Source organism: Haemaphysalis longicornis, unplaced genomic scaffold (genome assembly GCF_048455015.1).
Source record: "Haemaphysalis longicornis isolate Haplotype H1 unplaced genomic scaffold, Haemaphysalis longicornis Haplotype H1 scaffold_3, whole genome shotgun sequence".
NCBI classification, from domain to species: Eukaryota; Metazoa; Arthropoda; class Arachnida; order Ixodida; family Ixodidae; genus Haemaphysalis; species Haemaphysalis longicornis.
Window position 1 is genome coordinate 10,043,015 of NW_027526335.1, and position 21,967 is coordinate 10,064,981.

The 21,967-nt window shown below is 46.4% G+C and overlaps 1 protein-coding gene across 1 annotated transcript; it reads left to right on the forward strand.

Moving 5' to 3' along the window:
* Positions 1 to 49: 49 nt before the first annotated feature.
* On the forward strand, positions 50 to 21,163 carry Septin2 (septin 2). The gene is made up of 11 exons (XM_077702287.1): positions 50 to 269; positions 658 to 784; positions 3,400 to 3,513; positions 4,912 to 4,993; positions 5,162 to 5,302; positions 7,086 to 7,203; positions 10,674 to 10,763; positions 10,952 to 11,048; positions 11,630 to 11,841; positions 14,646 to 14,735; positions 16,037 to 21,163. Exons 1-11 carry the CDS (start codon positions 240 to 242, stop codon positions 16,214 to 16,216), a joined length of 1,281 nt encoding a protein of 426 aa, XP_077558413.1. The 5' UTR covers positions 50 to 239; the 3' UTR covers positions 16,217 to 21,163.
* Positions 21,164 to 21,967: the final 804 nt, after the last annotated feature.

The window sequence follows — 21,967 nt, forward strand, 5'->3', positions numbered from 1 at the left end:
TGTTTGTCTGCGGTGCTGCTTTTACTGGGCGTGTGCTTTCGGCCGCAGCAGCGCTAGCTTCGTGCGAAGCGGCGCCACAAGCAGCAGACGAGACATACAGACGGCGTTAGGAACGGCGCTTTGATCGCAACCGCAGGTTACGCTTGCATGCCACCTTAGCGGCGTCTGTCAAAAAGTAATACAAACCTGTTTCGATTGCTCGATCGCCTGTAGCGCGGCCTAAGTACTGCTTTAGCATCATGTCGGCCGCCGAAGTAGAACAGACGAACGTAAGTGCGACAAGGGTTGTTACTCGTCAGATTTAAAAGCGCTGTAAGCCTCGCGTTTTTTGGAGTTAACTCATTTGATTAGCCACTGCAAGTCCCTCGAAGGTGCCGTTGGCTCGTTTTTAGCTCGTAATAACGTGGGTCTGGGGGCGTTGCACGACCCGATGCCACACCCGAAACAACGATCGCAGAGAAACGGCCCACAGGAAGTGGGGCAGATTAGTCATTTGGACATCCGCCGCCAACTAACGCGCGTGTTTAGTACTTTTAATTACTCCAAGGACGGTGTAATTAGAAGTACTAAACACGACAGCGACACTGAACTGTTGGTTAAAACCCTGATGTTGTGGCACCTTCCCTTAAATGAACGTTGGTAACGTTTATTTTTCAGGGAAACTTCATCGATGACAACATTCGCACACTCAAGTTACAGAGCCATGTCGGGTTCGACAGCCTTCCAGAACAGCTTGTCAGCAAATCTGTGCAACAAGGGTTCCATTTCAACATTCTCTGCATAGGTGAGTTGGTAGAGAGCGTTACAGCACGTTGCTTACACAAGGCATCCGACTGTGATCGATTCTTCCCAAAGGCCCCCCACACGCACACTGACATTTGCACGCAGGGCCGCAACAAGCTTTGTGGCGCTCTCAACGCTAGTAGGTTCGACAGAATAGCCGAAAGGTAATGCAGATGTCACGTTTCGCGGTTGTCATGACAGCATTTGCTTTTAATGTGTCATCCAATTATGCAGCAATGTAGCGCTAAATTGCGAACCCGTCTACATGCAGTCGGAGTCTGATAGCACTCTAAATCATCATCATTCATCATCATTTATTATACCCTTAAGGGCCCCTTGCGGGGTATTACATAAGGGGGGAGCAAATACAGAAAATTCCACAGCAGGTGATGGTCGATGGTACAGGCGTAGAAGTGAGGCAGATTCATAATGAAATGGCAGCAACACAGCAAATATATATACATATATACATAAAGGAACTGTAGCAATAAAAATAATGAGCGGAAACCCCTTTCAAAATAATTAATATGAACCATTGATTGGCCATAAGAACCAACCAATCCTACTCATGTCCCCACCTGCGGTCACGTGACCCAACACTCTATTTCATGCACTTTATTGCAACTGACAAGCAAATACAAGACATCTGCCACCTAAAGTCACCGACCGCGTGGAGTGGTCAAACCATTACGCCAAGCGGGCAGCACATAAACAAAGCCAAAGCCGAACGCTTAGTGCAGTCCTCGCGCAGCCAACATCTTAGTGTCCTCACCCTGCCGCCCCGCATTAGTCTGCGCGCGCTCACCGGCACAAGGGAGTCGTTGCTAATCCCCCCCCCCCATACTGAGGAATGCCGCTGTCCGCCGCCAGACTCGTGGGAAGAGCTGCTCTAAACCCAGGCGACCGTTCTCGAGGTGAATGACCCATAAACGAACAGCACCTACGCCGGCTTTGCAAATCCTCAAAGTCTATGCCACGCGCCTTTTCGATGTAAACTTAATCACTGTCTGCAGGTTGATACTTGTATACCTGTAATCAGGTTTACTTTGTGCGGTTTATGGAAGGCAGTGAAAATTAATACACCATCAGCTTCATGGTACCCAAATTTGACATCATTTTAACTCGCCAAAGCCAACATGGCTTAACATATTTTACTTCTACTTAGTGCAACAGTTCGGGGTCTGTGCAAACAGGAAACTTGCATGATTTATGATATGGTTCAATGCATGCAATGCTGTTTAACAGTGTTCCAGACTTGCAGCTACATAATAACAACAAGAGCTCATATTCTTTGGCATGCACGGGTGTGCAAGGGTATAATTAAAGCAAGGAGAACTGAGCAAGGATTAATAGAAGGCTTTGCACGAATGCTTGGACAGATGGTTGTGCCTTCCTACCTCAGCGTCCAGTGGCATAGCTAGAAATATTTTTCGGAGGGTGTTAGTCACCACCAGTTTGAAAAATACAGCCTATTTCCAAATAATATTTTAGTCATTTTTCTGCTTCAATAAAGTCAAAGGGTTAGTTGTTTTGTTCACTGTACAATAAAAGCTCGTTCATTCAAACCACAAGGAAGTGCTGTTTCAGTTCGAGTTGATGGCAGTTCGAATTAATGAAAAGGAAGAATAACAGCCCCCTCTGATGATTAGAATGCAGTAGGGCATGGCAACATGTTAATGCTTAAATCTTCCGTGGTTGCAGTCTGCCATTTTCCCCTCAAGATGACATCCAGGACTCCTTGCTCTGATGAATGAATGTGGCAGAAGGCCTCCTCTTCACCTCTTTTAGAACTGAAGAGGCGGGCAGCATTCAATCTGGCCGTGACCTCCACAGCCTTGGGCAGCACTGGTGCCTCAGGCTCCTATTCCTCGTCGTAACTGTCAGCGACATATGCTCTGCATATGACATGAGAAATGATGCCCTCATTTGTCACCACACCACACCACTGCACTCGCATCTGTATTGGCATGGTCCACAATGAAGATGTCTCCCAAAATGTTCGTCATGGGGACGGTGACGCCATCTTTGAGCACAGATGGCTCGATTTCCTGCAGAGCTTGTGTGCCAAATCAGCAATGGCGATATCTGTTTGCTCTCAAAACTGCTGTCATTTGCTCCCAAGCCCACAGCGTAGGCAGTAGGTACATCTCTCTGGCTGTGTGCCAGGCACCAAGCCACCAGGGCAGTAACACTTAGTTTGATTTATCCTTGGAACTTACTCGCGTTTGAACTAATGGGATAACTTCGTGATAAGAAATTCCTCCACCACCACATGCATTGTCCTATCTCTGTGCGTGAACACTTTTCAGGTTTCAGAAATGCAGTGAAAGGTGCACTGGCATGTCTTTTCCTAGGCATGGTACTCCTGTGCACCAAAAAACAAGCAAAGCTCTACGTTGTCCTCGGGGTCTCTTTAAATTTTATGTGAACCTTTTACAAATGTGTTTGTAGAAATCAGTTGGCACAACTTATACCGAAATACACAGCCCGCAGGAGGTCTTGCGGTGTGACTAGGACATTTCTTTTTCTGCACGATTGTGAGGGCTGTGGTGGAAGTCTAGTTGAGCGAACTATGAGGCAGCAGCTGTGACTTGTTGGTATTTTTCTGTACTTCAGGTGAGACCGGTGTGGGAAAGTCGACATTGATGGAGTCGCTGTTCAACCGCTCCTTTGAGACTACAGCAAGCCCCCACAACTTGGCTAGCGTGGTCCTGAAGCCAAAAACATTTGGTAAGGCTGCTTTTACATTGGAAAAGGTGTCCCCCATACTAAGCTCCGTCAACTCCGTCATGTAGTGGTTGTGTGGTGAACGAGCGGCGAGCAGGAGAGCTGCGTCAGTGTTGATGACCAAGAGCCGAGAGCAAAACTTAACCGGTTTACTGCATGTCGAGATGAACAGTGATGATTACAGGAGCAGCACCCAAGCGTGCTTACACAACTCGAGCAGAGGAATGCTCCTTATGGAAGTCCATAGTTCTCACACAGGTCGCTGAAAGGGCGGTATTTAAACACAGAGGCATCAACAATTCCACAGCCTTCCAGCCTTTTGTGCATGGTGCCTCAGCTTTCACTAGGGGTGCAAGGCTGGAAAAACAGCGGAGCTAGGAGTCGACCTAACTTCTTCCGGTTTCGCTAAGTTTTGCTGGGTTTTGCTAGGCTTTGCTAAGTTTTGTTAGGTTTTGCAACGTTCTTGCTAGGCAAGGCTGTGTTGAGAGGTGAGGCCAAGTTTAGCCAGATTTTACGGGGCTGTTCCGGTTGGTCCCCCACAGTGACAGCGCATCCCAGGGGTGAACAAGCTAGGTTGACTCCCAGGTGCAGTTTCTCCGAACTTGCACCACTAGTGCAAGCTGCGCCATTTTTTTTTTTTTGCATGCAAGTAGCCCAAGAAAGACTATTAGCTTTAAAATGGTATAGTAAGGAGTGTACATATGCATATTCCCCTTGTGCTCACACTCGTGCAGGTGCGAAAGCCTGCTTTACTGTTATGATACCCTATCTATGGGGTTCACAGGCAACCCAATTTCCTTCTTGAGGGTTTTTTTATTATTATTTTGCTACCTCTACTGCCCCCCCCCCCACCCCCTCAGTCTCGTAATAGCCAGCACATGTTATGTCTGAGAGAGGAGATAGGAGAGATCTCAGCAGGTGGCATCCATTTGCAGCGATTGGTCTGAACACGGCGCCACTAAAACCGGTTTGTTCCGGATTTTGCAGCGGCCGCAGGCGTGAATCGTCGCCAACAAGGGTCCACGCGGCAGGCATGCTCTGGCTTGTCGCAACTTGTTTGGGGAGGGCAGGCTTTACCGCAACACATGTAAACTTCACCACACTGCACCGAACTTTTATCGCGTGCACAGGGTAGTGGCGCGCTGAATCGTAACACTGCTCTGCTCTCAAACCTTGGTGAGCATGTTCTTGGAACCGAGTTCAAACATAAAGGTAAAATGCGGCTGCGTAGGTTGTTTCCAAGCAGTGTGGTAACAGCCTGTACCAGAGCTTTCCTTGTTAGGCTGTGTACAAAGGTCAGTCAACAATGCTTTGGTTGGAGTTAATTCCACTGGGAACAGATGTTTTCAGTGGTTGCTTGTTTGCTCACTGGTTAGAAGGAATGCGTGCTCTTGTTTTCAGAATTGCAAGAGGGCAACGTCAGGCTCAAGCTTACCATCGTAGACACCGTTGGCTATGGAGATCAGATCAACAAAGAAGACAGGTAGGCGTGAAGGTAGCTTGTTTGTCCTTTTCATGCGTGCATTCCTGCCCTGCTCAGCTTGTGGTTTTTTCTGAATCATAGCCTTTTTTTGGGATGTGTTCTTTGGAGTGAGGAGTGTCGTCCTCAACCCTGTATAGAGCCACTCATGTGATCGACTGGCTTTTGCAGCTTCAAGGCCATTGTGGACTACATAAATGCCCAGTTTGAGAACTACCTCCAGGAAGAGCTCAAGATCAAGCGCTACCTGTCCATGTACCACGACACCCGCATCCACGTCTGCCTCTACTTCATTTGCCCCACAGGGCACGGGTGAGTGCGCACCCCCCCCACTCCCTTCACACACGCACGCACGCGCGCGCACGCACACACACGCACACACAAAATCGCCCAGCTGATGATGGCCAATGCTGCCCTGTCCTCTGCTCACTGCGGGAAAAGCCCAGGGCCATTCATGCCAGCCCATAATTGCTTCAAACAGTGTAGCAAAATCTTGTGAAGAGCCTCTTTGTTCACTCTAGTTGCATTGTGTTCACTCTAGTTGCATTGGCATGCGTGCTCCTTCCTCAAGCACACCCGGAAAAGAAGACCTCAGTATTTACATTTTATTTGTAAAACGTAATGACAGCTTTTGTAATGAATTTTTTAAGTTAAATTTTAGTCTTTATTAAATCATTGTTGCCTATGGAGATAGCTGGCAGTGTTGTAACTTTTAGCTATTTTTGGCAATACCCTGCTGCCAGCAGCCAATTTTTCTGTTCTGCATCAAAGCTCAATGTAAATTGCTGATGTATTTAACAAGGTAAAAAACAAATAAAACCCTTTTATTTGCCTTTTTACTCTGCTAAATTATGAACCAACTAGCCCTCTATATGTAGTTCTAAAATGACTGTACTATCTTCTTTGTCGTCATTTTCGTATAACTGTGCTGATAGATTGAGGAATGAGAGGTTACATGAAAACTTTGCAATGTGCAGGGGCTTAGTCCTGAAGTTAGCAGTGTTTCGGGCTTTTGATCATGATTTGAATGAGAAAAAGTTGGGCTTCGTGTTTACAGTCAGTGCAGGGTCAGTTTCTCAAGACATAGTGGTATGTCCCAGCTTAGTTGTGTGGTCATAGGTGCTCATAATAGTGACGGCATTGCTCCAAACTCCCAGGTTTAATGTGGCGAGGATTCGTTGTCACTTTGGTTACGTCAGCATCAGCTGTAGTGCATTCCTTTCAGGGGCCAGTAAAATAAAAACATTGAAGTTTTTCTCGTTGGCTCTGCACTGCTCAATTTTCATATATGCCACCGCAGCCAGCACTTCTTTATTGTGACCTATTGTCATTCCAGCAAGTTTTGTAAAAAGAACAAATGTCTGCCTTTTTTTTTTTCTTCCTCGTCGGAACATCGGGCTTTACCTAAGGTTTAAAAAAAAAAAGTTTGGCTTCTACGATTGGATGTCCCCTTGTTTGAAGCTTTTTTTTTTCGGTTGGCTGTTGCAAGTGGTTTCCATATGCTCCCATCCCTTCTTCAGAATTTTTAAATACAGGCTATGCTAACAGGATTTAATAAAAACTGAACTCAACCTTTTTATGAAGAACACGCAGACTGTTTGCAAGCACATTTACTGACTGAATCTAAAACCTTTTGTGAACATTTTGATATGGTCATTAACTGGCACATATTGCACCCATAAATCGATTCTTTTTTGCTATCAATCAAAACTGTAGTTATTGTCACACTGTAATGGCGATGAGTGAGACACACCTTTGGTACAGTGATCCTCTTTTTTAAACTCCCGGTGATACCTTTCATCACAGTAGTTTCCCCTTTTTGTGTCAACTGCAGCTAAACAATAAAAAAAAAGAGTGCAGAAGTTGTGCTGCACATTTTTCCAGCACACACGAATAAACAGAGAAAGTTATTTTGGTCAAGGTAGACGAGTTAAACAGATCTACTAAAGGCATGTGGCAGCGCTGCTAGCCAGTGCTGTGGTCTGCTCTATGATCAAGCCGGAAGCTGGTCTCGCTCTCGTGCAAGCTAGCCTGTGCTGTGCAGAGCTGAGGAAGGGTTGCTTGTTTCTCATGCTTCGCTGCTCTGGGCTTCCAGGCTGAAGTCCATTGACCTGGTGTGCATGAAGAAGCTCGACAGCAAGGTGAACATCATCCCTATCATTGCCAAAGCTGACACCATCTCGAAGACAGAACTGCAAAGGTTCAAGATCAAGGTACCCTCTGTTATGTGCGCCTCGCATTGTCCTGATGCCCCTCAGCATGTGCTCTGAAAGTCGTTTTTTTAGAGCATCAGGTGTTTAGAAGGCCCTGAACCACAGTTGAAACAAGGTCAACACACTCGCACTAACTAGCATGAGGTTATATGCTATCACTTATCACTTTCTCGCGAACTGCACACAGCTCACTATTGTGTTACAAAGTTTTCCACCCTTTTCCTCCGCTTATTTTATATCTTTGCCATTTATGCCTTGGAAGAGTTGAGGCTGCTCACTCAACCTGCCTCAAATTTATTTTAAATTGCCTCTCACTCATACTCGTACTTTTCACTGACCGAGGTCATCTAGGCTCACTCAAGCTCACAGCCAACGGAAGACGTAGTCTCACTCACACCTCTCAAGTGCTTAGAACTCACCGTGGGTCAGGACATTGTGCTTGGAACTTGTTTGGATTCAGAACTCATTTCAGCTTGGCAAGAGGGAGAGAGCCCTGCCCGCATTGGGCTCTCGAAACTCCCTCCTGGTTTGCCTTTTGTCTCCCTTCATATGGATGGCCGAGCGATTTTTCCCATCTCCACAGGTCAGGATTTTGGACATGCTTTTCTGAAAAGATCACTCGAAGAGCTAACTCCTTAACAGACTTAAGTACAGCGAAAGCTCGTTCATTCGAACTTCAATAATTTGAATTTATGGATAATTCGAACTGTGCGATTTGGTCTTGCCAAGCTCCACAAAAGTCTGTATAAAAAAGCCCCGTTAATTTGAACGCGAGTGGCCTCCACTACGGATAATTTGAACTAGGCGCCACTGCTCAGGCAGCTTGGGGCCTGACCCACAGCCGGGGAAACGCTCCCGGAGCCTATACACAAGGTTGCATCGGAGATAAAAAAACAGAGAATGAAGTTAAATCAGCTAAACTCAACCTAAACCCCCATTGCGGATGTTTTGGAAGAAGTTTCTTTGCGGACTACGTCGATAACTTAGGTTAGAAGCAAAGAACCTGTCACTGCCAGTGACCACGGGGTGGTTGTGGACACAACACCGGTGCGGCCATCGCTTGGAAATAATGACCGGATGGAATGTCGCTGGTTTCTTTCTTAGCTTTCTTAGTTTTAGAGTACACACGTGAAGGAGGCCTTCTGCTACACTCGGTCATTGAGCAGAAAGTGCTGGCTTTCGCCTTCAAGAATAAAAGGCAGGCTTCACTCGTGGTGTTTTTTTTTTTTTTTAAGCATTCAATTGCCGACATGTTCTACTGCTCTCCAATTACATTGTACGGCTTTTCTTTTTCACTTTCATTTGTTTGCACTTTCATTAATTCGAACTGGGGTGGTGTCCTCTTGGAGTTTGAATTAACAAGCTTTTACTGTACACTACAGAGCAAGTTTTCCTACCATGATGATAGGGTATGCGAGAGGTGGGTGTGTTCAGACTTGTTCAAGTCTTTAGCTGTATCTAGGGTCACTTACGACCTTTGCATTATTGCGTATTGTCGCGTAGCCGAGGACGACGGAGGTTTCTTCAAGGAACAAAGTTTATTGGAGCGGAAATGTGCTCCCCTAAGAACTCAAACAATACAACGTAGAAGCAGTCAACAAAGTGACTTAAGTCTGAAGAAGGTCACTTAAGGCATGAAAGGATGAGTTGGAAGCCCTCATACGCAAGGCGTACAAACTAGCATTGAGAGTGCCCATCAGCACTTCAACGCAGAAACTTTTACAGTCAAATCTCGTTGCTACGAACTTCACATTAACGAATTTCTCAAATTTACGAATGCTTTAAAAGTCCCAACCAGATTGCCTATATTTTCAGTGTAAAAACATTTCATTACTACGAATTTCAGTACAGCGCTAATTCAGAATAACGCACGTAATTTATTTTCTCCTTTATAATAGAGGAACATCAGTATCACGAATTCAGGTAAAAGTCACAGCGCCGCAACTGTGGCGTGAAACAGAAACTGCAGTTTCTGTGTGTATTCGACGAGTGTAGATCACCCTGTCGAGTGCCGCCGGCTAGTGCCACCACAAACCTGTGGTTTAATGTGCAGTAGCAAAAAAGGCCTAGCCGCCTTTGCTTCTTTTCTCTCTTGTTGTGTCGCTTGGCCGATGGTCGTTCTTAACGCTATTCACTAGTGCGGGCGGGTGTTTCTTTGTTGTGGGCGATTTTTCTGCGGATTTGAACGAGGAATGCACCTAGTGACAAAGCCAAGAAGAAGCGAAAGCGATCATCGTCATCAGTGACGATGATGATGCGAGGGAAGACTACTGTGGGTCACCACAGTACACAGAAGAAAATGAGATCGTGTCGAACATTGATGTTTTAGTGCACATGAACAATGTCCGCACTTTCATCGCTCAGTGCAATGATGTATCCAATGAGCTATTGCACAAAATGAGAGATGTAGAGGCATTCATAATCGGTCGTGCGTGCTACACGCGCTAGAAGAAAACTGATTTCTTCAAATAAAGCAGCTTTGAAAAGAGTGAAACTTTTTTATTTGAGAGTTTGCTTGTCTGCACACGCCTGTACTGTCAAGGTTCGTCGTTTTCTTTCCTAGATTTGATCACTGTCTTGTAACCGCACGTTTTTCATTACAGCGATATTTCAAAGTAATGAACGATTTTGGGCGGTCCCGCGTGATTCGTTATGTCGAGATTTCATTGTGTGTGTGAAAGTTCACAATCATAACCGTTATCATCGTTGGCCCATTTTATGTCCACTACAGGATGAAATCCTCTCCCATTGACTTCCAACTGCTTCTATCCTGTGCTGTCCATTGTTTGTCACCAAATCTCCTTATCTTATCCCTCTGTTGAGGTGTACACTCTGTTTATCCTGCACTATCCATTCTTAGTCACCAAATCTCGTTACCTTGTCCCTCTATTGAGGTGCCCACTCTGTTTATCCTGCACAATCTATTCTTTGTCACCGAATCTCGTTATCTTGACCCTCTAATTAGCTGTCCACTCTGTTTCCCTAATGGTCCACTGGCTGTCAGCTCTCCACATTACATGTCCAACCCACCTGCACTTCTTGCTCTTATCCTGAGCTCAAGGGTTTTCCACCAAAGTTTGCTCCCTAATCCAAGATGCTTGTCTCCTAACTTTGAACACCACTTTTCCCATTCTTCAAAGGCTGAAACGAAAAACAAAAGAAATTTCAATAACTCCATCGCATTCTACATTTAAAGGCAAAGCATACCGTATTTACCCAATTTCAACGCGTCCCACATTTTCAACACGCACCCGATTTACTTTCGGCGTGTACCCGAATCCAACACTCATGCGATTTTAAGGCCTATTTTTCCGAAGAAAGGTGCGCGTTGCAATGGGGTAGATACAGTAATTAAGCGCCCTCCAATTTTTTCCTCTTTTACAGCGTGCTCTTTGTGCAAAGTCATGACCATGCTTTAATTGTCGCGAACCGTGTTTCCCATTGTTGATATTTGGGTTGCTTATTTACAGATAATGAGTGAGCTTGTCAGCAGTGGGGTTCAAATTTACCAGTTTCCTACCGATGACGAGACATCAGCCGAGCTGAATCAAAGTATGAATGTGAGTATGCATCATGGCAGCGTGTATTTGCCCTGCTCTCCCCGCCCCCTTTGGTGCATGGTTTACTAGGAGGCATTGACTGATTGTTTTCTTGCGAATAAGGAACCGGTTGTCAAGAACATGGCAGGTGTTCAACTTGTTGAAGTGTGGTTTCCCTCCCTGCTCGCCTCTGTGTGGTGACATCGCAGGCCCACGTTCCGCTGGCCGTGGTTGGAAGCACGGACTTTGTGCGCGTGGGAAACAAGATGGTTCGAGCTCGGCAGTATCCCTGGGGGACTGTGCAAGGTGAGGGTGCTGCCACGTTCTTGGCGTTGCAAGACATTCGTGTGGAAGGCCAGCAGGGAGAGGCCACGTTGAGTGATGACAAGGGCCAGTTTGAACCACCCAAGGATATTGCAGGCTCAACGTTTTCTAACGCTTGAGGAGCTCCAATTTGTGCGGGAAGTGTGTTAATGTTTTAAAGAAGCCCTTTGGCCATGAGGAACGCAGTTTGGGTTCCTGGTTGCACTGCAGTGCCTTTCCCTGTCAACGGCCACTGGGCCAAGTTTTTCTCCAGCAGGCTAGTTATGCCCGAGAAGTTGTCGGGGGACCGCAGTGTGTGTGGTGCTCTAGCATCAAGCAGCATGCTCCGTCTGCACTGCCGTTCTGCAGACATTCTGCACCAGTAGGCCCCGACCCACTGCCTGAGTTCAGGCCTACCAGTGGCTTGAGACAGCGCTGCGTACTTTGTCACAGTCACATCATGTGTGCATGTGGATGAAACAGTTACAGGATATGAGCCTTCACAGCATTTATTTAGGGAGTAAACATTGTCGGGAGGATGCCTCGGAGTGGCCCCCTCCCCTGAAAGAGGACCCTGTGCGCAGTGGAGAACGAGAACCACTGCGACTTTGTGAAGCTGCGCGAGATGCTCCTGCGGACCAACATGGAGGACCTTCGGGAGCAGACGCACACGCGCCACTACGAGCTGTACCGGCGCATGCGCCTCGAGCAGATGGGCTTCTCGGACGTGGGCAGCGACAACAAGCCGGTCAGCTTCCAGGAGACCTACGAGCAGAAGCGCCAGGAACACCTCACGGTGAGCAGAGGGGGGCAGGAGCGGGAGGAGCCACGGGCAGCAGTGGCCGGGCGTGCTCTAGTGTGTATTTCAACTGCCTATGTTGCCATGCGTTCTACTGTACAGACGCCCTGCGCAATCTGTAATCAGAATTCACCGAAAAGTTGGCTGCTTACTGCTAGTTCATTCAGGATTCACACCTCTAGCTCCCTTACAATGCTGCTGACTGTCCACGCATCAGCGATGTCAACGACGACAGTTATCATGACTTACATTTAACTTATCCAATCTGCGTTGACAGCAATGCAGACAGACACACTGTGCTGTGTTAAGGAAGACAACAAAGATGATGATTGTCTGAGCATTGGCATGCAGTGTTCTTTGAGGAGGAAAGTCAGCTGAGCGGCTAATGTTATGAAAATTGAAAACGACTCAGTTGACTGTAGCTGTTGTAACCCAGAAGACAGAAGCAATACCTCGTGTTTTTATTTTCCCTCTCCATCAGGGCATGGAAATTGGGATAGCACAGGCACAAGTGTGGGTTAAAGTAAGTTCGTCTAGCTTATCTAGCACATTTCTGCCGAATGGTAACTAAATAGTGCTGTCGCTGGTTACCTTGTCCAAAACCTAATGAGAATATGGGGCTCATTTCTTTTCAACACCAGCGTGGCTTCATAAGCTAAACTTTGCCTACCTCTACGTCCAACATGTGGTGTAACATCACATGTAACATGTGGGGTAAAAAATGTCTGATGTCACCTGTGGTGTAACAGGTGACGTCAGACATTTTTTGATGGACAACTGAGAGCATGCGGCAAAACTGTCAGCTTTGTTTAAAGAACAGCGAAGGATAGCTGCCCCGCATGCTTCTTTGGACGACGTCATATATTCCCTGCCGGTCATTGGATTACAAGGAGCGACATTTTGTGCCTGGCCCTCCAGTTATTGAAGGACACAAGTCTAAGTGACTCTTAGCGATTTTGCTCATAGCATTGAAAGGTGCTGAGCGGGGGAGCAATTGCCGGCACACCATGCAAACCTAGGTCTGCCCATTAATTACTAACAGCAACAACAGAAAGTAATTGCGGAGGAAATGGAGGGGAAACACTTTCTTTAAAACTGGGGCTAGGGGAGAGGGGTGGCAGAGGATGCAACGTTCTCCACGACCTTGGCATCCTGGTTGGTTATTAACTGAGTTGTTACTTTGTTTAAAGAAAGAAGTAATGAGAGTACAATGCGGTGCACTTACAACAGTAAGGAAAAAACTGGAAAAATTTGATTGTCGTCATATCTGGACTGCAATAAAAAAAAAATGGCTCAGCTTGTGCTGGTGGTGCAAGGCTGGAGAAACAGCGGGGCTGGGGGTCAACTTACCTTCTTCCAGTTTAGCCAAGTTTTGCTAGGCTTTGCTAAGTTTTGTTAGGTTTTGCGATGTTCTTGCTACGTTGGCTTAGTGTTGAGGGGTGAGGCCGTGTTTAGCGGGATTTTACAAGGCTGTTCCGGTCGGTCCCCCACACTGACAGCGGATCCCAGGGGGGGGAGAAGCGAGGCTGTTGACCCCCAGCTCCACTGATTCTCCAGCCTTGCACCACTAACAAGCTGCACCTTTTCTTTCTTTCTTTCTTTCTTTCCTTTTTTTTTTTTTTTTTTGAGTTAGTAGCCAAAGAAAGACTACCACCTTTAAAATGGTATAGTATATGCCCCTTGTGCTCACACTCGAGCAGGTGTAAAAGTTGGCTTCACTGTTATAATACCCTATCTGTGGTGCTGCATCCTTTACAGGTGGCACAGCTTTGTTTCCTTGGTGTATTTTTTGCTAATGCCACCAGGCCAAGGTCATGCTGTCTGCTGTTAAAAAAGGCTACCCATAAATACCGCAATTGTTTCTTGTCCACACCTGCTCTATAGCATAGATGTAAAAAGTACTGACGAAAAGGCCCTTTATTTTGACATCTAAACTAATTAGAAATTGGATAGTGCGTGGATGAGCATTGGGTGCACCAAGTAGGGCCCCCAAGACAAGCTTTGACGGCAGCACTTGTGGTTTAACGAGTGCCGTGTCGTGGCTGCTTTTCCAGTGTGCAGCAGCACCTGTGTTTCCTCACTGCTACACATGCTGTAGCAATAAGATATCGCCAGGGGATGCCCTAAAGCTTTTACATTCAAAGCACTTAGCAGACTTACGTGTGCTTCTCAGCCACGGTGACCACTTTTCGAAAGGAGGTGAAAAGCGAAAGCGCCCATGTGTTCGAGATTTTAACGCACGTTGGAAGATCCCCAGGTGGTCAAAATCGATTCGGTGCCCTCTACTACGATGTGCCTCATTGCCTGTGTAGCGTCGGCGCATTAGATCTCACAATCAATCGAGATTAAGTGTTCGATAAATTTATTCTGAAGCATGTGCTTTGAAGCCATGAAAAGCCCCTCCATCTTTTTGTTTTTTTTCTCCTCTTGGCACCCTTTTATTTGTATTTGAAGTACCTAGAAAGTTGTGTACTTTAAATAGAGTAAGGGTTAAGCCACTCGCCTGTCACCACGCGTCCTTAGGTTTAGTTCCGGTTCGTGACATGCTTTTCGTCTTTAGCTCAGATGACACTGCATTCATTTTAGCAGCCATCGGACGTGGACAGTGCTGGGCTTTTTGACTCGCGAGGCATCTAATGCCGTGGCATTAGCAAAGCACAACAAAGCGGCCACTGGCGCTGCCGTGCCCTGTGGATGGCTGCAGGGCCATCTTTTTGCACGTCCCTTCCCAAACAGTGCTCAGTTTTGTGTGGCCTGTGGTGGCAGCTTGCCAACGGTGTGTGCGTGTGGTGCCCATGCAGGAGTTGCAGCGCAAGGAGGACGAGATGCGTCAGATGTTTGTGGTCCGTGTCAAGGACAAGGAGGCCGAGCTCAAGGAGGCCGAGAAGGAGGTGAGTGCATCTTTGTTCCTTGGGCCCCAGAGCCCGAGCAGTTTTGTGCAGATTCACTTTATAAGAGAAAGGTCATCAGTATTACGGGCCATCATTAATTTGCGGCTTGTGACTTTCAGAGCAACTCTGAAGGCGTCACTTTTCTGGCAAGTAGGAAAAATCTTTAAGTGGAAGAAAAAAACACACGAAAACTAAGTCTAATTATTGCCAGGTAGGCTGAGTTTCGACCAGCTACAGATACAACAGTTGAGTATTTTTTATAAACAAATGGCTTATTGCAGATGCCAAAATTGCCTTAAAACATTGGTAAGCCTCAAAAATGGGTACATGTAGATGGGGATTTTTCCCTTTGAAATGAATATGAAGCACATCATGGTTTGCTTCGGATAATGTCTCAAGCAGATTGTCACTTGCAAGGAAAAAAAGCAACACCGTTGCAATTTATTGTCATTGAAAAACGTTCCGGTGTCAGTGCAGTTTGCCTGAGCAGAGTAGGCAAGGATGATGAAGCAGATGCACGCGATGGGCTGCACCTGCTTAGGAGGGAGGAACACAGGTGAAACTGTGTGCAGTAGAAGTTGGGTGCACTAGAAACCTGGGTGCAGACGAACCTCAGGGGGCCAGGAAATGAGGCGAGGTGTTATGCGGTGACAAAACACAGGCTCTTTGCTGACGCAAGCACTCTCTGTGCCTGGTGTTGCGTGCATGAGTCATCAGTGGCCAATGCAGGCAAACTTATCCACAGTTTTGCATGCATCCTTGCCTAATGCAGGTGGCCCATGCTTGCTTTCATGAGGCATTAATTCTCGGCATACCCAATAGTCATCGTTCTGCTGCACTAGGGAGCTCTTAGTATTTGCATAAAGTTCTAGGTAGAGAGAGAAAGAGAATGTAGTTTAATGGCACTGATGACGTTTGTCCAGCAAAGAGCCTGACATGCTACGTCAGGTGAAAAATGAAACGAGTGAGGAAGAAGAAATGAAAAAGAAAAGCAAGAAAGTAGAAAAAATAACAAAAAGAAATGATGAGAATTGGATTCGGAACCAAGTTCTGTAGTTCGATATAATATACTCGAGGAAATGTTCACTTCAAGTCGAACAGGGTTCTGAGACCGCGGAGTAACCACGCGCAAACACGGCACATTTAGCGTTAGCATAGCAGCCATGCTGAACGCACACACGCAAAATGTTCACTTTGACACCCCACAGAGGTTAAGAGTTGAAAGATGAGGAACGCGGTGCTCGGGTTCTAGGCAGTGCATATAAGCGAGGTGCCGGGTTTTTCATTTCCCTCACGCACAGCTGCATGCCAAGTTTGACGCGCTGAAGAAGCAGCACGCGGAGGAGAAGCGCAAGCTGGAGGAGGATCGCAAGCGGCTGGAGGACGAGATCCGCCAGCTGAACGACAAGAAGGCCCTGGTGCAGCAGGTGCAGAGCCACTCATCCCACACGCTCACCCTGGGCAAGAGCAAGAAGAAGTGAGGACCCCCCCAGAGAGGTGGCTGCAGTCAAAGGCCGGCTGGGGGTGTAGCTGCTCCGAAGGGGACCTCCCTCGGGTAGCATTTCGAACGGTTGGGACCTGCTCTCAGAACTTTCAAATGAGTGGCAGAGTTGATGCTTGAGGAGATTATCTTGGGGGGTTTGTAGCTTGTAAGACTTCGATTCTGTGCTGGGGCAAGCTACAGGTCATATGGAGTGCTACCGTTGAGGCTAAACAGTGGACATTTGCAGCAGACATGATAAACAACAACACACAGCGCTGACCAGCGACTGAAATAAAACCAAGTAAGCGAGCAGAATAAAACCACCAGTTGCTAGTCAGTGCTGTCTGTTGTCATTCCTCGTCCCATCTTGTAGCACTGTGTGGAATTTAGTCAATGTGTGGCAGGGAAGCCCGACGTGGCTGGTGAAAGATGCCGTTTCGCAATGTTGTCAACTGTATAAATAAAAGCACGAATTGTGCACGAGGAATGGTGACACGATTTTCATGGCAGTCCCGCTTTCAATACCACTGGGGATGCTGAATTGGCATAACGTGAACTAAAGGGTTGTTTTAGGTTCCCACTGTAAGCATGCCAGTTTGTGTAACACAGTATAAAATGTCTTTTTAATAGTGTGACAGGAACTGAACGGCAGTCATCGAACTGGTCGGTATCTGCAGTATGTACTTTGTCAGAGGCAAGTAATCGAGTAGCGTCATGTGATCGAACCATTTTTCATCATTTTAATCAAGATTGTTGATGACAGGACCTCGCGCTTTTACATGCCAGCCTATATTTACGTTTGCTGTTGAATGGTTACAATATTTCGCCATGTGTAGAAATTCATGGGCCCCTCCCAACAGAACAAAGTGTCCCTCATTTTTGATATGACGGCAACCTTTCAACTTTGCCCTTTTCAGTGGTGTGCAAGTTTGCACCGCAGGTATTTTTCAACCGATTAAGTTTTTTTCCTTGATTCGCTGCAGCTACCAACTTTGTTCAAAGGGAACTACCAGTTGATGCTAAGGGTAGAGACGGCAGGTTGCAGGCAGTGTGCCACTGCCAGTTAAATTGGTGAAAGAAAGTAGGGGCTTGTTCGATCTTGTGTTGTATAGACCACTGTTTGTGTGGCCGATATGCCGTGCGCTGAGCAGCAGACATGATAAAATTAGCAGTTACATCCATGCATAGTAAATAAAAGGGCTTCCCCGTGCAGCATTGCATTTAGCCGAATGCTCAACTTGCAAAACTTTTTTATAGAATAAATGCAAGCTCTTCTGTCAGCAAGTTTGCCAGACCATAGAGGCCACTTGCAGTCGTGAATGTACTAGTTTTGAGTAGTTTACTAGCGGGACATTTTTACCAGTGGAGAGGAATGATGGAATACTTGAACTGCCACTTTGTATTTGTAGTGAGCGGCCACTTTTGCCTCCCGCTCCCGGTCACAGGCCTTTCCAGCAGAAAAGTGGCAGAACAGGATGAAAAATTATGCCCAAAAGTCGTGCTGTTTCACTTTAGCGTACTTCAGATGATGTAAGTGACTTGGCTAGCTATAATAGTCTGACATCTCTATACCTTTTGGCAAGGGCGTGCATGATGGGCAGGCAGTCATGGGGCATTTGCCGACGGGCAGACAAGAGGACGAGAAGCTCAGGGCAAAGACGTCTTCCTTGTTGGAAGCCTAGCATCCTTGCAGTTAGCATGGACTTCGTCTGTTTTTTGTACTACCAGCATAGATTTTTACTGGCATAATTTTTACTGGCACCGTGTCGTATTTTACGCATCGTTTATGGCACAGTGCTGTGAATGAAACTTTTCCTAGCTGTGTTTATCTTTCTTAATGCTTAGAAGCTCTCAATATTCAGGTGCATCCTGTCTTGTTGCATCAGATTTGTTCTTTTTTCTTCCTTTATGGACTGACATTTGTCTTCTAATTGTAATTTAGTACGGAGCCTTGAAGCATGTCACTTAGTTGGATATTATGTGCATCCATTGAAAACTGTGTGCTATTTCGAGTGAGTGCAAATGCTTGGTCCAAGTATGCTGTCACAGCCTTTGAGTGATACTCTGCTGTGAGAAAGTTCCTGGCACGGGGCACTGGTGTGGGCAATGCTGCTGTCAGAGAATAATGCCCCCAACCAAACCATGCCACTTTATCAAACTGGGCAAATCGTTTTGATGCTGTGTTATCTTTTGTAACAGCCCATACAGGTTACAAGAACAGCAGTTATCAGCAATGTTGTTGTACCTGCAAGAAAGTTAGTAGTGTCTACACCTAACGTGGTCATTGGCAGCATCCGTGTGAGTTGCACTCACATGTCCATTGCATGTCCATTGGTCAGGATGGTCTGCTAAACAGGGTACGAACAAGCATTCCTCAAAAATGTGGAAGCTGCTAAGGGGTCACTGCTTTCACAATGGTCTGTGCAGTTGGGCCAGTTCAGTCCATCGCACAAACGTCCTTTTCTCCATAGAACAAATGAGGATTGGCAACCGGCCACACATTTTAATTTGCAGAATGTGGGCAGAAGCCAAATACTAGCATTGTATAATTACATCATTTGGCCGGTTAAAGGACGCTATTGCATCTCAAGACTTGGGTGCGCATGTTTCGCGCTCCAAAATATGCGCAGGTGTTGCTTCACCTGAGAGGGATGGAAAGCAGTTGCCAGAGCTCTGCCCATCCCTGTCCATCTGGTGTGAAGCAGTTGTAAAGCTATGTCTGCCTCACGACCGGCTTCATAGATAGCGACCTGCCCATCACAGCCGGCGACAACAGGAGCCAGCGTGCCAAAAAATTGCTGTGTAGGGACGGTGCACTCTGTCAGGTGGGGCTAAGTTTAATCCACAAACTCGCCGGCTTCGCTTCGCTTGCGGTGAGGCCTGCGACTGCTGGCATAAAAAGTAGCGGTCGTACCAATCAATGCTGATTGTAGCGATCACTACCTGCAACGAAAATTCGTGGTTAAGTCTAGACACATTTCTTAGCTATGCAAACGCCAATGCTATGAAAATGCTACCTTATTCTCCTGCTCGACTAGCATCCTTTATTTCAGAGCATTTTTATTCGTTTAAAGATGCGGAAACATTGCTTACTTTGGCTTTGCGTCGAGAAGCTTTCTTTTGATGTGAAGCTCATCTATGCACTCACAAAAGTTCACAGGAAAGCTTAAATTTGTATAAACACCCCAACAGGGCCATTCTGCGCATAGAAGCACCGTCACTCTTGCAGGAGGACAATTTTTTTACAGCAAAAGGAACACTAATCGATGGCAACCTTTTCAGCGGCTGCGGCGTTTTCACCATAACTGGAGCTCCGCGTTCGTAGCAGCTTTGTCAGGGTGGCTTACAAGCCCAACAAATGGCAAAGTTGGGTATGCCAGCCATCTGCAGTCAATGCCTACGGTGAGAAGCACAGTTATTTTCGGGATATCTTTTTGAGCCACTGCCCCCGTACCGAAGCAATTGGGACCTAGTGAAAACAAATTGGCTTTACCATGTGCCTGCTGGGCTTGCTCAGCTGTTGGCAACAAATACCATCACGTACAATGTGCACACTTCAAGTATGATGCAAAATTGTTGTGGTTCTTTCAGCAATTTTTTCATGAAAGCGTTTCTCTTGTCTGTGTTTGTTGCCGAGTCTCCTGCCTAAGTCAATTGTAACCTACAACCTTGGCATCAGAGTCACTTCAGTTTTTTTTTTTCGAGAATCACTATTCGTGCTGCTGCTACACTGCCTCCACTGAAGTTGAAGGCCACACAAGACTGCGCGAAAAATCTTTGACGCATGCTCGGCTTTTTTTATTATACTCGTGCTACGCGTCACAGGCCAATGGGAACTGACCACACATCGAGTGTTTCTTCCTGTTTTTCCTTTTTCTTTTGATGCACTATATGAAGCAGTGCGCATAAAGTGCTTCTTTTTTGTGATCTATGGTATAGAACAAAACGCGCTGAATATTTTTGGGTGTTTTATTCTTTTGGGTGTATGTGCGCAATCAAACACGTTGAATGCCAGGGAACAGGTTAGCAAACGGTTAGCAGCTGTGGACACTTTTTTGCGGACGGTATCCGGGTGGGTGCGCATTCCGTGGACGCCAGCCGGGTGCGTGCTTTCGCCAGCCGAGCCAAGTAAATATTTCGCGTTAAAAGACGCCTATTTGAGCATGCCATCGAGTCCACAGGTGTGTACTTCTCCCAGTGTGAAATGGCAAGAACTGAGCCCAACGGACCAAAAAAATAACAAAATAACAGTGATAGGCCAAGCAAACGAGTATGCGGTGGAGAAATTGGATTAATTGCTGTGGCATCTGAAAGAACTAAAAAAAAAAAGCCGAACAAGCAAGAACAAATTTGGCACACGGAATCAGAGTGCATGGGCAGGTTGCTGTCTATAAAGCCGGTCGTGGTCTGCCTGGCCTTGATTTTCTATAGCTATGTGCTAACATCCTACTGTGTCATGTCCTTTTATTACTTGCCCGGGTAACTTCCTTTTAATTCGCAACTTTATGCTGTTGCTATTGTTTGTTTCATGAAATGAATGCCTGTCAGCAGAGAATGTTTTTATATTGCATCTGGGGAAGATTGATGTGCTAGGTCAAACTACCCCTCCATGGCACATCTCCATTGTCCTGAACAACTGTAACCCAGATGCGCTAACCAGCTCAATTAACTTATTAAGCACCACTCTGAAATTGCATGTGATTTCTCACAATCTTTCATCTCTCTCATCATTCCCGAGGCAGTGTTGCCATTGTAATTTTGACTAACATTTCCTACTTAGTATAGCATTTTGTACAAACCAGAATGAGTTAATCCAAGTCTAGGCTTTCTGTTGACCGCTTGTGTAAATGTCCGTGTGTTTTCATTGTCATTTTGCGTGCTATATCCCTAGTCAATGTATAAATGGCTACGAAATGAATTTGCAATAAATGCCTGCTTATGTGTATCTGTGTTGTCAACTTTACATGCATGCCTGCTTATTTGCAAGAATCCAGGAATCCGGGACTGCATTCTAAAAGCAGCTGTGTGACATTTTCTATCGTGCTGCGGCACCATCTAAAGCCAAGCCCGGATGTGTAGTAACTACCGTTGTCAAAAGTAGAAGGGGGGGCAGTGCTGATCTTGGCATGATTAGGCAAGTGACTGCTCCGAAGAAAAACAAAAAATCGTGCGCCCGTCTACCTAACAATGGCGATGGTTGAACATGAAGCTTTCTTGGGATGAATTCCTTGGTTGGTCGTGATGGATTCCTTTGTTTTGCTACTCTAAAGGTGTGTACCACTTCTGTATATAATAACTGCAGCAACTCTCAGGCATGCACTTTGTATTCTCAAAGTTTTTCTTTTTTTAGGGGGGAGGAGGAGGGGGGGAAGGAAAAGTTTTATTCCAGAGCATGTCAGTGCGAGACGTACTGGATGAGAGTGGCTCCCTCTTCACAGGATTCCATATGCTGCCTTCGCCACCTGGCCCCTGGTAACCAGCCATAGTTTATCCTCCAAGGTGAGGCTGGACAACAAGATCTCCCATCGCTCGCTAGGGGTAAGGGTGGAGTTCTTAATGGGGGGTGGGTGTTTTGGGCTGACGTCGCATTCTCCTGTCATGTGGCGAGAAATACCTAGCTGTGTACATAATGGGCAGCTTCTGTACTGATTGGGGAACTTGAGTAAGTAGGGGTTAGGGAAGGATCCTGATTGTACACATCTGTTGATACATTACTTGCTGTTCCCGCGCGAGTTCTGGGTTCGGAGCA

What these genes read in the sequence shown, in the direction of transcription:
- Septin2 (XM_077702287.1), top strand. Translation starts at nt 240, where the DNA reads ATGTCGGCCGCCGAAGTAGAACAGACGAAC. An exon ending in CCGAAGTAGAACAGACGAAC is followed by an intron (nt 270 to 657) that starts GTAAGTGCGACA and finishes TTTATTTTTCAG; the next exon opens with GGAAACTTCATCGATGACAA. An exon ending in TCCCTGGGGGACTGTGCAAG is followed by an intron (nt 11,049 to 11,629) that starts GTGAGGGTGCTG and finishes CCCTGTGCGCAG; the next exon opens with TGGAGAACGAGAACCACTGC.